A 13,542-nucleotide genomic window follows, 5' to 3' on the forward strand; every position below is an offset into this window, starting at 1 on the left:
ATCCTTAGAAAACAACTTAAGACAAGTCGGTGTTGGAAAAGGGCATAGAAACTGCTGATGTGTGTTTTGTACAAATTCAGATAAGTACTTCCAAAGAAACATTAACAAAAAAACACTTATCATCCATCATCACCATGGAAATTTTAGCCTTGTCATCATCAATATTAACTTCCATGTTCACCTACATTTTCTCTATAAATCCTTTAATAAAAAGGGGTAAGAAAGAAAAATCTAAAAGTAACCATCATGTCATTTGCCTTGTTTCCAAATATTAGTACTCTGTCAGGATGCTCAAACACTGTACTCTGTTTCTGGTAAGGAGACTGTGTTACAGCATAACAAATTGAGAGCCTGTGCTCAATCTTCAGACAATCTTACTACTGCTCAGTCGTGAAGACTGAGCTCTTAATGCCTCCATCTATATGAACACAGACAGTGAGCTCTAAGAAGGAACCTCTCATTAGGATGGCTAATGCAGCAGAATTCTTCTTCTTTTCCTTTTTAGTCACCAGAATTCAGATCTCACACATTAGGCACAAATTTAGAATAAAAAGTCGTAAGAAATGAGATGTGTATAATCTACACGGACTTTTTGCTGTTTCTGAGATGGAAATTTCTTCTGTCTGAATCAAGACACGGAATTTGGTTAGGAATAATTAAGACATTTTGGACTAATCCTTTGTATTTCAAAATATCTAGTTGCTCATGCAGTCTCTCTAAGGGCGCATGCATAGAGCAAAGTTGTCACAGATTAGACCTGCAGTGACCTAAAGCATTTTTTGCAGAAATTGAAGTTCTAAAGCATTGTCCGATTTCACAAACGCAGCTCGCATGCACAGTCTAGTCATAGTGCTCATTTGTTTGGAAAGACAATATTTAGCATATGAAAAGATCATTCACCATTCATAAAATATATTATTCCTGAGGACAGAGTGTGCTTATACTTTAGTAAAATAATGTGCAGTCAATGCAAACAGCATACTAAACAAAGTCTAGCAAAAAGATTTCTCAGCTTAAGCAAACAGCTAGATAGTGGCAAAACCTTCAGACACTGTTGATGACCTCCAAAAAGACAGGAACACACACAGTGTTTCTCCAAAACTTCCTGTGCTTTTCCAGCACATAAAATGCACGGTGTCAGATCTGCATACTTGCCTTTGATATACTCCTATACACCAGTGTTGAAAATCATTAATAACATATATATTTAAATCCCAACTACAAAAAGGATTTCTTTCCTATGCGTTTTTTAAGTCCAACTGGAATAAGGATTTCTTTCCCATGTGTTTTTCAAGTCCAATTCGAATTTGCCTAAGTATGTATTGACATGTGCTAATATCCACTGCAGGAATAGGGAAGTGTAAAATAGTATTTCTGATATTTGCCTGATTTTATCCTCTATCTTTATATCTTGGGCCAGCCAAAGCATTTTGATTTTAGAGAAAACATTAAAAAGAGAGCTCATCTCTGACCTCCTGAAAAGCTGAAGTACTACTACTACATGGCATAGAAACAGAAGCTGTTGACACATGGTTAATGCTGTCAAACGGTGCTTGATAATCCACAGAATGAAAAGAGAGACAAGAGATTAAATCAACCTGTGTGATTCGATAAGCACTGAGGAGAGTGCATTAATTATTTCTGATAAGGACTCCCAAGGAACTTAATACACAACCCAGAATATGAAGGAACAAAACATGGGAAGCAAGTTCCACCAGCCCTTTATCACAGAACTAAAGGGAAATATATCTGGTTAGACCAGACCTTCCAATTTCTTTCCTCCTTTGTGCAATATTGTAGATACTCCTGCAGCTGCCTTGTCTGCTCACAGAGAGCTGGAATTAACCCAGAAATCTCATGAATATGGTGAAATGGCTGAAGAACTTAAGGTCTGATGCTATGTCCTCTGGATACAATAGATCCTACTTATCTGCTCTGATGGGGTCTTGACTCTTAAAATTAATTTTATATGCATAATAAAATGATTGTGCTAATACATGCAAGTGAATACTGGAATCACACTTTTTGACTCAGTAGGGTACTGTAAGTAGTAAAAATTCAGATCTTTTCATATCTGTCAAGCAGTGATTTTGCTGCAGCTTCATCCCTAAAAATAAAGTGAAAATTTGCAGCCTTTATAGTTACTGTGTTTTGTTGACTCTTTGTTTTTGTAATTTTTTCTCATCCAATATCCAGAAGCATTATTTAGAATTATACAAGAGAAACAGAATGACTGGAACTCTCTTTCTCATGTCCTTTGCAAGGTAACCCTGCACACTCGCTCAGATTGTTTAAAATAAGTGCTGCTCTTTTCCCGTATTACGAAACATTAACCACAGGCAATTTCATCACCAAAATGTGATTATAACCATAAGCAACACTGCTGTATGCACATAAAACTTGAAATTTGATCCTTTAGATGAACATCTACCTTCTAGAGCGATTTTATCCATAAAGCCCCCCCCGCCCAACTGTAAGAAGGCATACAAATACTAGTTAAAAAATCTAAAAGTAACCACTGTTACACTGTGTGTGTGTGTGCATTTATACACAACCTGTATACATGTCTGCCTGTATCTAACTCCCATGCTTTGACTTATTTATGCCAATAAAAGGAGTGTACATTACTGGAGCATTTACATTTACAGTAAGAAGAGGAGCATTGTTATAAAATGCTCTGCTTCTCCTTCCCTGAACAAGCAAGTCACAATATTATACTATATGCCTGATATATATCTGCATAAGCTTGCATACTATAAAGAGTTATTCGTATACTGAGGACAAAGTCATTTGCACAATTATAAGAATACTTCAAGTTAGCATTCTGTGGTTCATGGAATCTTTGCCCAGACAGGTCAAAAGGAACAGTAACACAGTTAGACATCTGCATGCTACACCAGAGCATGAAAATGACAAATCTTTCAACCTGGAAGCATGTGGAGGTGGCCTTTCTGCACACAAAAGTGAAAGGCAATTCAACAGCCACATCATTTTCAAATAGAGCTGCAATGTGGGCAATGAAACGCATTCTCTTAGTGCTGCTGTTTTCTCTTTGAATTTAGAATTTCTGGTTTTCAACTAGAAGGATAAATTAACAACACTGATGTGCAAGTCTTAAACTGCATAGTATATATTAAGCAGCCACAGATCCCTTTTTTTAGGGTAGGACCACATCCACAATCTCAACAAGAGACTAGGACAAACCTGACAAAACAGTAAGCTTCAAAGATCATTTATATCAAGTTATGGCCACAAAGGCAACAATTGCTCTTTTCTTCAGAGGCATTACAGATGTAGCTGAGAAATCAGAAGCCGTAGAAGTAGTGGATATCATGTAAGTTGGTTTTAGTCATGCCCTTACTGTATAAGTTGACAGGTAATTTTCTGTTATTTCCTTTACACTGTTATTATCTTCACAAACAGCACGAAAATCCATTGCCTTTTTTAAATGACGGTGTCCAAATTTTTTATCTGTCTGCATGTTCCTGAGTGCCAATTCTGACCAGAGCTGCCGACTCACCACAGACCCGTTACAGGTAAGGCTTTTCATTTCCTTCATCAGAAGCATCTATCTTCCAATTGCCACCAAAACCTGCAAGTGTCCTGCCCAGCAAGAACATATATACACTGTGTATCTCATACACTGATGCCAGACTCTAACTTCATTTTGTAACTGCACTCTTCAATTTCCAAACAATATTTTTGTTGCAGCATGGTAGTGACTAAGGCCATTCATGGTGATATTGTTTCCCATTCTTTTTCCTTTCTCTCTGCAAATGCTCCAGTTCAGCCTCATACATCATTTCCTGGACTAAGTATTTCTCTCTCCTCATTCTGTCACACAAGTCTTTAGGCATGTCTGGAATCAGGTAGGCAATGAAAGACTTGATTCCAAAAACAAGGTGCTGAAAAGAAGAATGAGAAGAATTGCTTCAAAGATGCATAAATATTCACTTCTACTACCACATTTTATAGCCTAAAAGCCTGTTGCAAAACTGGAACTGAGGTTTAATTCATGACCGAAAAGCAACTCCTTTGTTTTGTTAATATATTATATTTCATAGTTTCACAGAAACGTGAAAATGCTGAAGTCTTCTAAAAGGAAAAACTTTAGCGACCTAAATGAAGATGCTAGTCTGAATAACAATAGCTAACACTACCTACAAGCAGTTTTTGTTAAGAGCCTGTAAGCAACGTAAGTAACCAGACTCCTGGACAGTCTGTAATACATTCTCCAATTTTTATATTAAGCTACAATCATGTACCATTTTCCTGACACAGATTTTAACCTGTAATAACTGTGCTTAAATGTAAACCTAAATTATACTTCTTTTTCAATAAAACATTAACGATTTGATTCAGAATTGACATGATGTATGACTGTTAAGGAAATACGATTTTGGAGGGACTCTAAAATCTGTGTGTGCTCTGTCAATTCAGTCTGATTGACAACAGCTTGGGGAAGGTGATTTTTTTCCCCGCTTTCTCCTGACTGTAATGAAGAAGAAGCTGATGATGCTGACAATTTTTTTAAGTGACTACTGTAAAGAAAAAAAAAATCAACTGAGACTTTAAAGAGGTAGAAAGGAATTGTTCCTTCTCATGACTAACCTCAAATACTATGATGAAGGCCAGCCGTGCTGCCAGGACATGCCAGAACTGCAAAGTGAATTCATACGGAGTTGAACTCCATGGTGGGGCTCTGTAATCTCTATACCTGGAAAGCAAATCACAAAACCCAGTAAGTTAGTCTGTGCTTGAAAATGTAGACAAGAAGAGAAACTGAAGTGAAAGCATACTTCAAGAGGAATTAAACAGAAAAGAAGAAGAATAGTCCACAGTACAAGCAATTAAATAATAAAGAAATAAATGAAGATAGCACTTCTTGCTTCCAAAAATCCAGAGTAAACAATTTCTTTTGTTGCTACAAAGCTGACACCTTGGAGTGTTAAGTTCAAGGTTGGCTCTAAATTGCGTTGGCTCTAAATTGGTTCTTGTCTGTGCTTATAAGTGCTTGAGATTCTTCAGACAAAGTCTGCATAAATGTAACATGATTCTATAACTTCTTAGTCAATTCAAGCTAACTCTCACTGCAAAACTACATCTGAAGCCAGGAGTGCACTCATGCAATGTCGTATTTAATTTTTATGCTGAATTTCTTGTAATCTATTTTTTCTTTAATTAATAGACCTCAGAATGCTTAAAAAAAAAAAACTAAATGAGAATTTTTACCCTCCTGGCAGCTGGGGAAGCTTTGAAATGAAATAATTCATAGAGGCACGAAAGACAGGGTTTGCGAGACTCCTGAAAAATCTCAGAACACGGGTTTCCAGTGTCCTACAACACAGTGTTTGCACCTGAGACTTCCATGCTGAACCAACTTGAACTCCAATGCTTTTACAGGCAACCCCCACCCCATTACACCAGGAATTTAAGCACTGACTTCCTATTTATTATCTGTATTAACATCTATGCATGTATTACAAGAAAGAAGGACATCGAAACGTACCGGCAGTATCCTGAGTATCCCATTCCAAGTTCACTCAAATCAAATACTGATAAACTGCTGTTGACATATCCTTTTAAGCATCTGAAAGGAAAAGACATATGGTGAAGTCTTTCTTCATGAAGCAGTTATGCAGCACAGCATACCTCCAAAACCACCCCCTAAAACCACCTATATTTTATTTGGGGCACTGGTCCCCAGATAAAAGAGAGGATGCCCACAAGTACTGTGATCTGTTTAGATCATGTAAAAGGTCATGTCAGACAGTGAGAAATGCAGACAGAGCACAGTGGACACACAGTTCAGAGACTGGTAAGTGGCTGGAGAGAAATGCAGGAAACTGGCCTGATGGGACAAAGATAGGTAAGCTACCTTGCTTGAAGCCAAGAAAAACTATACATGGAGTCTGGCCAATAGTGTCAAGGCCAGTCTTGCTGGAGCTTGCGTGCAAGCATTTCTGAAGAGAAACAGGCAGGGAAGTTTGAGGGCGAACAAGTCTTAGGATAAAGAGGGTTTGGCAACACATATGTGGGTGTGTAAGCATAGTGTGAGAAGACAGTCCAGAACCACTACTGAAAAGAAGAAAACCTTATCTATAGAAAGCCTGAAAACAGTTATGATGTGTAGTGAACTTTGTTGTTCACATTTAGAAGGGAAGACATGACTTTCCCCTTATATGTCTGTGGAGTTTGTTTGCACACTCTCTGGAATGGCTGAGTTACTTGCATGTAACATCTGTGAAGATTTGCACAGTTGTAAAAGGTAAAATATTGCTGATATATGGTATGTATGTTAACACAGAAAGACAGCTGCAAAAGTGAGCTTCCACTGAATTATACATGTATATATAAAGAATATCTTAATTACTTTTCTTGTCTATACCCTTGATCTGTACAGGGACCATATTTGTATGCATAGACAAAACGTGGAATGTAATCCGAAGTAATGGCAATAACAAAGGCATTGGTGATGACAGCCAGGACTCCAATTCCTTCCAGAATCCCATACCAGATACCTAGAAACAAGAGAAATGACAACAAAATCATTAAGTTTTTACAATCATATTAAGTCATACTAATGACACTTAAGTCACTGTTGGTCATACATTTTTCCTTTCTTATTGCAAAAGACCTACTTGGACAGAAAAGGTAACCAAGATTAAACCATGTCCCCACAACCCTGCCACCACTGGCTCCACCTGAATGAAGTGTTACAGTAGGGCAGACCCTGCTGAGAAGAAATGGCAAAGCAACAAAGGTATAACCACAATCCTTGGTTATAGAGGCCAAATACAAGATGTTGGAAAGAGATTTCTTATTTTATTTAATTCAGTTTAAAACCAAAAGTGAATTTAGTCCTTATATTTCAAATAGCATTTTGGACCTAAAGTTCCACAAATCAAAATCCTAAAATACCATATAGCCTATTTTCAAAACTCCAACTATTATGATCCCTTTTTGGAAATTAAAAACAAATTTGAGGAATCCTCTTAGCTAAGCAACTGAGTATCCTTCTGTTGCTTAACAGGAGAGTTGTCACCGAGACCTGTGGGTCACATTATCAGTTTTACTTTTGATGCACGAACTATTTTAAGGGTTAAGCTGCACTAAAGAAAGAAACACAAAGAGATGGTACCTGATGAATGATAATGCCATTAGGCTCTCTCACCTATATCTGTTGCTCTTGCAGGCATAGGTCTTCGCCACTGAGTGACAAACTTGTACGCATCTAACCTTATTTCGATAATATTGTTAAGTAATGCCAGGAGAGGTGCCAGTGGGAAGGCAGCAACGAAGATGGTGGTGAAGCCAAACTGTAAAACTAGACAGGCATTTCTCTGGTTAGAAACCGGAAGCACAAAAGATCTTTTAACATGGAATATAGTTCCAGTTTCTTAGGAAAACTGACACCTCCCTAGATTTGCTCACCCATCTCTAAATATTCGTCCATTAAACCATGAAGATTCATAGGCTGTAGATTCCAATCCTTTTCCCACTGAGGCAGAGAAATTTTATGCTCCATTAATTGCCCTCCTCTCTTCATTTTGCGTCGTGACCACCAATTCTGTAATAAACTTTGTTAGATAAACAGAGTATTACTGACTGTATTTGCTCAGTAATTTACAAAACTTGCTGGTATTGTTTTGAACTAAGAGGGTTTATTTTGAGCAGCACTTGAATGCTTATCCAGGTATTTTTTGCGAACACTTAAGATATCATATAAGGTACAATTCAAAGAAGTCCTCAAAATTCTGCATTATGATTTTAATTATGTCTTTCATGTAGCATGTAAAGCATTCAACAAATAAGCTTTTCAGAATATGGTACTTGCTTGCATGGACTTTTTCTGTAGGATTTAACCAAATTAAAAACCAATCATGCATAGCAAGAGCATCAAACCAGTAAGTAATGCTTTGTTTTTAATCCTGTAGAAGTGTCCTGGGTTCAGCTCCAGCAGTCATTTTTTCTCCTTCTCAGTAGCTGGTGCAGGGCTGTGGTTTTGACTTTCAGCCTGGGAACAACGCTGATAACACCGATGGGTTTAGTTGTTGCTCAGTGATGTTTACTCTGACCAAGGACTTTCTCAGTCTCATGCTCTGCCAGGGAGGAGGGGAAGCCGGGAGGAAGCAGAGGCAGGACCCCTGACCCAAACTGCCCAAAGGGCTATTCCACACCACAGCACGTCATGGCCAGGATAGAAACTGGGGGGAGTCACCCGGAAGGCCCAGATCGCTGCTCGGGTCGGGCTGGGTATCGGTCGGCGGGTGCTGAGCGGTTGTGTCCTTTTCCCTTGTTATTTCCCTTATCATTATTATTGGTAGCAGCAGTGGTTTGTATTATACCTTAGTTACTGGAGTGCTCTTATCTCAACCCGTGGGAGTTACATTCCTCCAATTCTCCTCCCCATCCCTCCGGGAGTGGGGGGAGGAAGGAAGAGGGGGGGGAGTGAGCGAGCGGCTGCGTGGTTCCGAGTTGCCGGCTGGGCTTGAACCACGACAAGAAGACAAACCAAGTAAGTGAAGCTCAGTAAGAAATTTGTGCTACTGGAATACACTGAACAGTCAAACATGTCTATCATTTTGGAACAAACTTAAAGATCTAGATGCTCTACAGAATATTTTTTTCTCGAAGGAAGCATGTCTAAAAAGGTGTTGCTGAAGCTGCAAAGATTCAAGATCATTTTTAATAAAGCTGTGCAGAAGTCCTTTCACAAAGTATTTATAAATATTAAGTACATACAAGTTTCACAAATTCAAGTGTTACAGAAATGAAAACTATTACCTAGTACTTACAGATGTGGCAATTAAAGACTATTGTTTGTTTCCAGATATTACTGAGAAGAGACTGAAGATAGGAAATAATTTTCTTGTAAGTATTTTTATTAACAGGCTCTTACTTTTTCTCAAGCTAATTTAGGGTTTAAGTGCTTGATCTCTCTTGCTACTGACTGAGCAACTGCTGCCTCAGTTGCAAACAATGGCTTGTCAACACAAAACACTGCTTGCCACAAAGGAACGTAAGCATGTTCTCAAATTCTGGGCTGAGAAGACAGGAAGTGTGATACTTCAGGTAGATTTCCTGTTTTCAGAAGTCCACCCCTCACAACAGTACAGTACCCTGCCCCTCATTTGCAGAACAATTGCACGTTGTGAGCATAACCTTTCAAGGTTGAGACTTTGATTAGATTAATATTTGATTAGCAACCTTCTCCCGAAAACATATTCCTTTGGTTTCAAGAGAACTGTAAGACTCTTAGCCCAATATTCTCTCCAGTAGCTGAGCAGCTCTGTTTGTCTTATGGAAAATGAAATCACAGTAAACAATTTAGATGGTTCACATATCCTGAGAAACTTTATCTTAGAGCAGCAGTTAATGCTTCCCTTGGGAATACAGTTACACTATATGAGATGCAAAAAGCAAAAATACTCTCCAAACATAACAATATTTTTCCCTGTCACTGAATCACACTAATGTAATCACTATTTGCAAACCAAACTTTAACATCTGAACTTACGGATAGCCTAGTTCCATGAAGTTGTTCCACATTTGTTTTAAAACCATAATAACTCCCATTTGCAAGCACAGATCTATCAAGCAGCCACTAGGATGACACTGAAATGAAATGGGAAAAGATAAATAGCCAAAATCAGAGAATTCATTTAATTTTTATTTGTTAGAAGGTGAATGAAAACTACTCGAATGTGTTTGGTGAAAAACACTACCCCCTAGCCACAGAAAGGTTAAAAAAAATTAGCAACAGAAATATTGACACAGACTTTAGTTGAACAAACTTTAGACATATTATTTCTTGGAGAACTAGATCATATTACATAAGGGTATGAGTGCTTGGTGTATGATAAATGATATAGTCCATTTCACTTAGAACAATACATACAAATTCATTCCAAAAGAATGGAGCAATGTTTCATTTGTAACATCCTAAGTGAACAGAGACTTAGTAGCTGGATATCTTAACTATATAAATTGCTCTATTAAAATGTTTAGTAATTACAGAAACTCTTGTTAGAACACGGATGAAAAATTAATGGTGTTTTACTCTGTGGCTACCAAGGCTCAATAGAAGAAACCTGTTTTTCAGAGATAACTTCAGCATGGTAGTGATATCCAGGGAGGTGCAATTCCAACACATTTTCAAGTAGATTTTGAAAATAAAATTTTTCTTCTTTTCAGCCTCAGAATCAAAGAAGGTTGGAAAGGATCTCCAAAGCTCATCCAGTTCCAAACCCCTGCCACAGGCAGGGACACTTTCCACTAGACCAGGTTGCTCCAAGCCCCTGTGTCCAACCTGGCCTTGAACACTGCCAGGGATGGGGCAGCCACAGCTTCTCTGCGCAACCTGTGCCAGGGCCTCACGACCCTCACAGGGAAGAACTTCTTCCTATTGTCTAATCTACATCTCCCATCTGTCAGTTTAAAGCTATTCCCCCTTGTCCTATTGCAACAAGCCCTACTAAAAAGTTTGTCCTCATCATTCTTATAAGCCCCCTTTAAGTATTGAAATGCTGCTCTAAGGTCCCCCCGGAGCCTTCTTGTCTCCAGGGTGAACAACCCCAACTCTCAGTTTTTCTCCATAGCAGGGGTGCTCCAGCCCTTGGAGCATTTTTTTGGCCTCCTCTGGACCCGTTCCAACAGGTCCAAATCTTTCCTGTGCTGGCAGAAGCTTAAGAGGCTGATAAAAAAGCTGATGGATTATGTTTATGTCTTCCATCCAAGAATTCTACACACCCAGGAGATTCCAATCACATAGGACTTAGAAGTGAGGTAACGGAACATCACTGTTTGCTTTTCCCAAAGACAGAGACAGAAATAACCTTGTGTCTTGGCTAAGGTCACTCAGCACAGTGGAGAATGCAGAAGGAAAAACGCATGTTCTGTTTCCTATCCTCTACTATAAATAAGAGTTTAGTCTTCACTGCGCTTCACTGGCCTTCAGCCATTTCCTTTTTACACATGGGAATTTCACAGGAACACAGAATAATATCGCTCACCTCTTCCAGTCTCCATCTGTTAAAAAGCTTGTTGTACTTTCCTGGGCGGCCTGCAAATCTGGAAAATAAGATTTCTGTTTCTCAGTAGACATTCCAAGAACACCCTGTATCAGTAGTTATTTCACAACATTCACTGAGCAAACTCAGGAAATATAAACAGATTAAATCACACAGGCTTAAATCTGGTATCTGTAGGATATGGAATTTTCAGAATGCAAACAAGGACCATCATTTTGCAAGTGATTCTAAGCTTTTGTCATGTCCAAGACAAAAATCCTAGCTTCAGAGGTTTTGGATGTTACGTTAGATATTCAGACTCTCTACTTCTAAGAAGATAAGTCATTGCAATACACAGGAATTTACTGCAGAACAGAGATCTGCTTGGCCATGTGAAGTGCACACTCTCAAAATAATTTTTCAAAACCCAGCAGAACCAAATGATTTTCAGAGAACCAAGAGATTCTTGTATAACAAATTGAACCAATTGAACCAAAAATCTTAATGACCTTAGTGAAAGTTTTAGATGAGAGAAAAAAAACCTTGTGCCTGGTCCTACTACGTACAGGAGATAGCAAGATACAAAGAAGTTTAAAAACCATACGTAAATGCACCACTGAATGAAAAGGTAGATATTACCAACTCTCTTTGTTCCTAGGGTGTTGTCTGGTTTTTTTAACAAACAACTTTGAACTGAAATTATATTATAAAATTTTATAAAAGGTACTCTGAAATATGCTAGGTTCTGCAGGAATTATAATTCTGATCATAACAAAGTGAAGATGAAACAAGGTTAGACCTGTCCTGTATCTCATGATCTGAGCTGAAGAGAAACACAAAAATTGGAGCCAGAATTTCTTTCTCCTACTCTTGTATGAGACCTGCAGACAATATTTACTATTTATAGAAATAGATCCTGGGAAATATAACCCAAAGGGAATAAACAAGAGAAAATTAATAAAGTCTATTAATGTAGGGCTAAATACAGACCCACATTTAGGAAGTGTCTGTATGTTCAAAGGGTCTGAATTCTTATTTAGTAGGAAAGTCATGTACGCAGACCCCACTTAAAAAGTAGACTTTTTACTGTCTAGTTTCATCAGTAAAGATTTCAAGGATCTAACTGTCATATACAGTTAAAAATATTAGTGTTATTACTGATCCTCAGAAAGTGACTTGCATCTAAATATCACAGTTCAAATTGTTGATTTATTTTCTTCAAAATTAGCAATGATGATGAGTCCTGTGCAAGTTTTCCTTTAAGTCCAATTAGCTAAGATACCTTACCTGCCAAGAAAAAAGGCAATGTAAAAGATGGAGCTATTCAAGTTGACAAACTGGAAGAGGAACATTTTCAAGGCAAAACTGTTTTCCCATTCAGATTCTGTTCGAGGGTGCTCTGTGGAAAGACACAATATATGTTATATAATCAAAAATGACACTGAGTTCTGCCTAAGTTTGCTCACATATTGAGCAACACTAACAGAACAAGTGACTGTTTCCAGTCATGGTGCCCCATCAGCCTGCAGTTAATTTTTTTGCCTCAGTTCAGCCTGCAGGTCACAAAACCATTGTCCCAGCTCAGACTATGTTGGTTCTAAGTGGAAACAGGAGTTACATGGTCCTTGGTACAGAACAGGACAAAACTCTATAGGAAGATACCTGTTCCATTCCCATGAAAAAGTTCTGGATTCAGCGTAAATCTTTAATTTTAAGGCTGCAGATACCTTGATTTAAAAAAAAACCCCAAAAAACAGAAAACAAAAAACCAACACAACAGCAACAAAAAAAAACCCCAAACAAACAAAACCCCAAAAACCAAAAGACAAACCAAACCAAAACAAAAAAAACCAAACAAAAAGCAGACGCACTTGGCATCAACAGAGCGATAGACAGGGGCTGCCAAGGAAAACACAGGAAAGAGACACAATTAACAGCCAATTGGTTTCTCACACAAGCATCTCGCCTTCTAAATACATCCTCCTCATGTCTGAATTAGAACTCAGGGGACAATGATTAATTCAAATTTTTCTGACAGATGTATCAAACTTGAAATATAGCACATGGATAAAAGTTATGAAGCATATCCATAAGTTTGAAGTCTAAACTGCCTGGATTTTCCAGTTACAATTTTTACTACTTAATAAATTACTTTGGTTTAATGATGCCTAAATTAGGATACAAACGTACAAGATACTAGCTTTACAAATGGGCACTTGTTCCCAGAAGTTAAGATATCCTCCTTCTCTTTGATATGAAAAACCTTAGCAAGTGGAGTGTGCTACCCAGCTTAAACACCTGATGTACTAGAAAGGCTTAATTCAAGAAGTTTGTCTTTTTTTTTTTTCATTTTTTTAAATTTTTTCAGATATTTTGGGAAAAATCAGCTTGTATACTTAACTGAAATCATCATTTTCTTTCCCTTTCCCTTGTCTGCACTTCAATATAATATATCGAAAAAGTTAAGTAGGAATACAAATGAGTGTGACGCAAAAAATAAAAAAAAATTATATTTTAATATCGTAAATTA

General features: G+C 37.8%; 1 protein-coding gene across 1 annotated transcript; it reads right to left on the minus strand.

The window, feature by feature from the left end:
- Positions 1 to 3,722: 3,722 nt before the first annotated feature.
- On the minus strand, positions 3,723 to 12,464 carry LOC104412443 (anoctamin-3-like; the record flags this gene model as incomplete). Its single annotated transcript, XM_010023171.1, is given in 10 exon segments — positions 3,723 to 3,905; positions 4,612 to 4,717; positions 5,510 to 5,590; positions 6,374 to 6,521; positions 7,175 to 7,327; positions 7,435 to 7,580; positions 9,521 to 9,618; positions 11,016 to 11,073; positions 12,300 to 12,418; positions 12,420 to 12,464. Coding segments are annotated over 10 exon segments (1,137 nt in total), but the record flags the coding sequence as incomplete, so codon positions are not given.
- Positions 12,465 to 13,542: the final 1,078 nt, after the last annotated feature.

This window comes from Nestor notabilis, unplaced genomic scaffold (genome assembly GCF_000696875.1).
Source record: "Nestor notabilis isolate BGI_N333 unplaced genomic scaffold, ASM69687v1 scaffold11181, whole genome shotgun sequence".
In the NCBI taxonomy this organism is placed as follows: Eukaryota; Metazoa; Chordata; class Aves; order Psittaciformes; family Psittacidae; genus Nestor; species Nestor notabilis.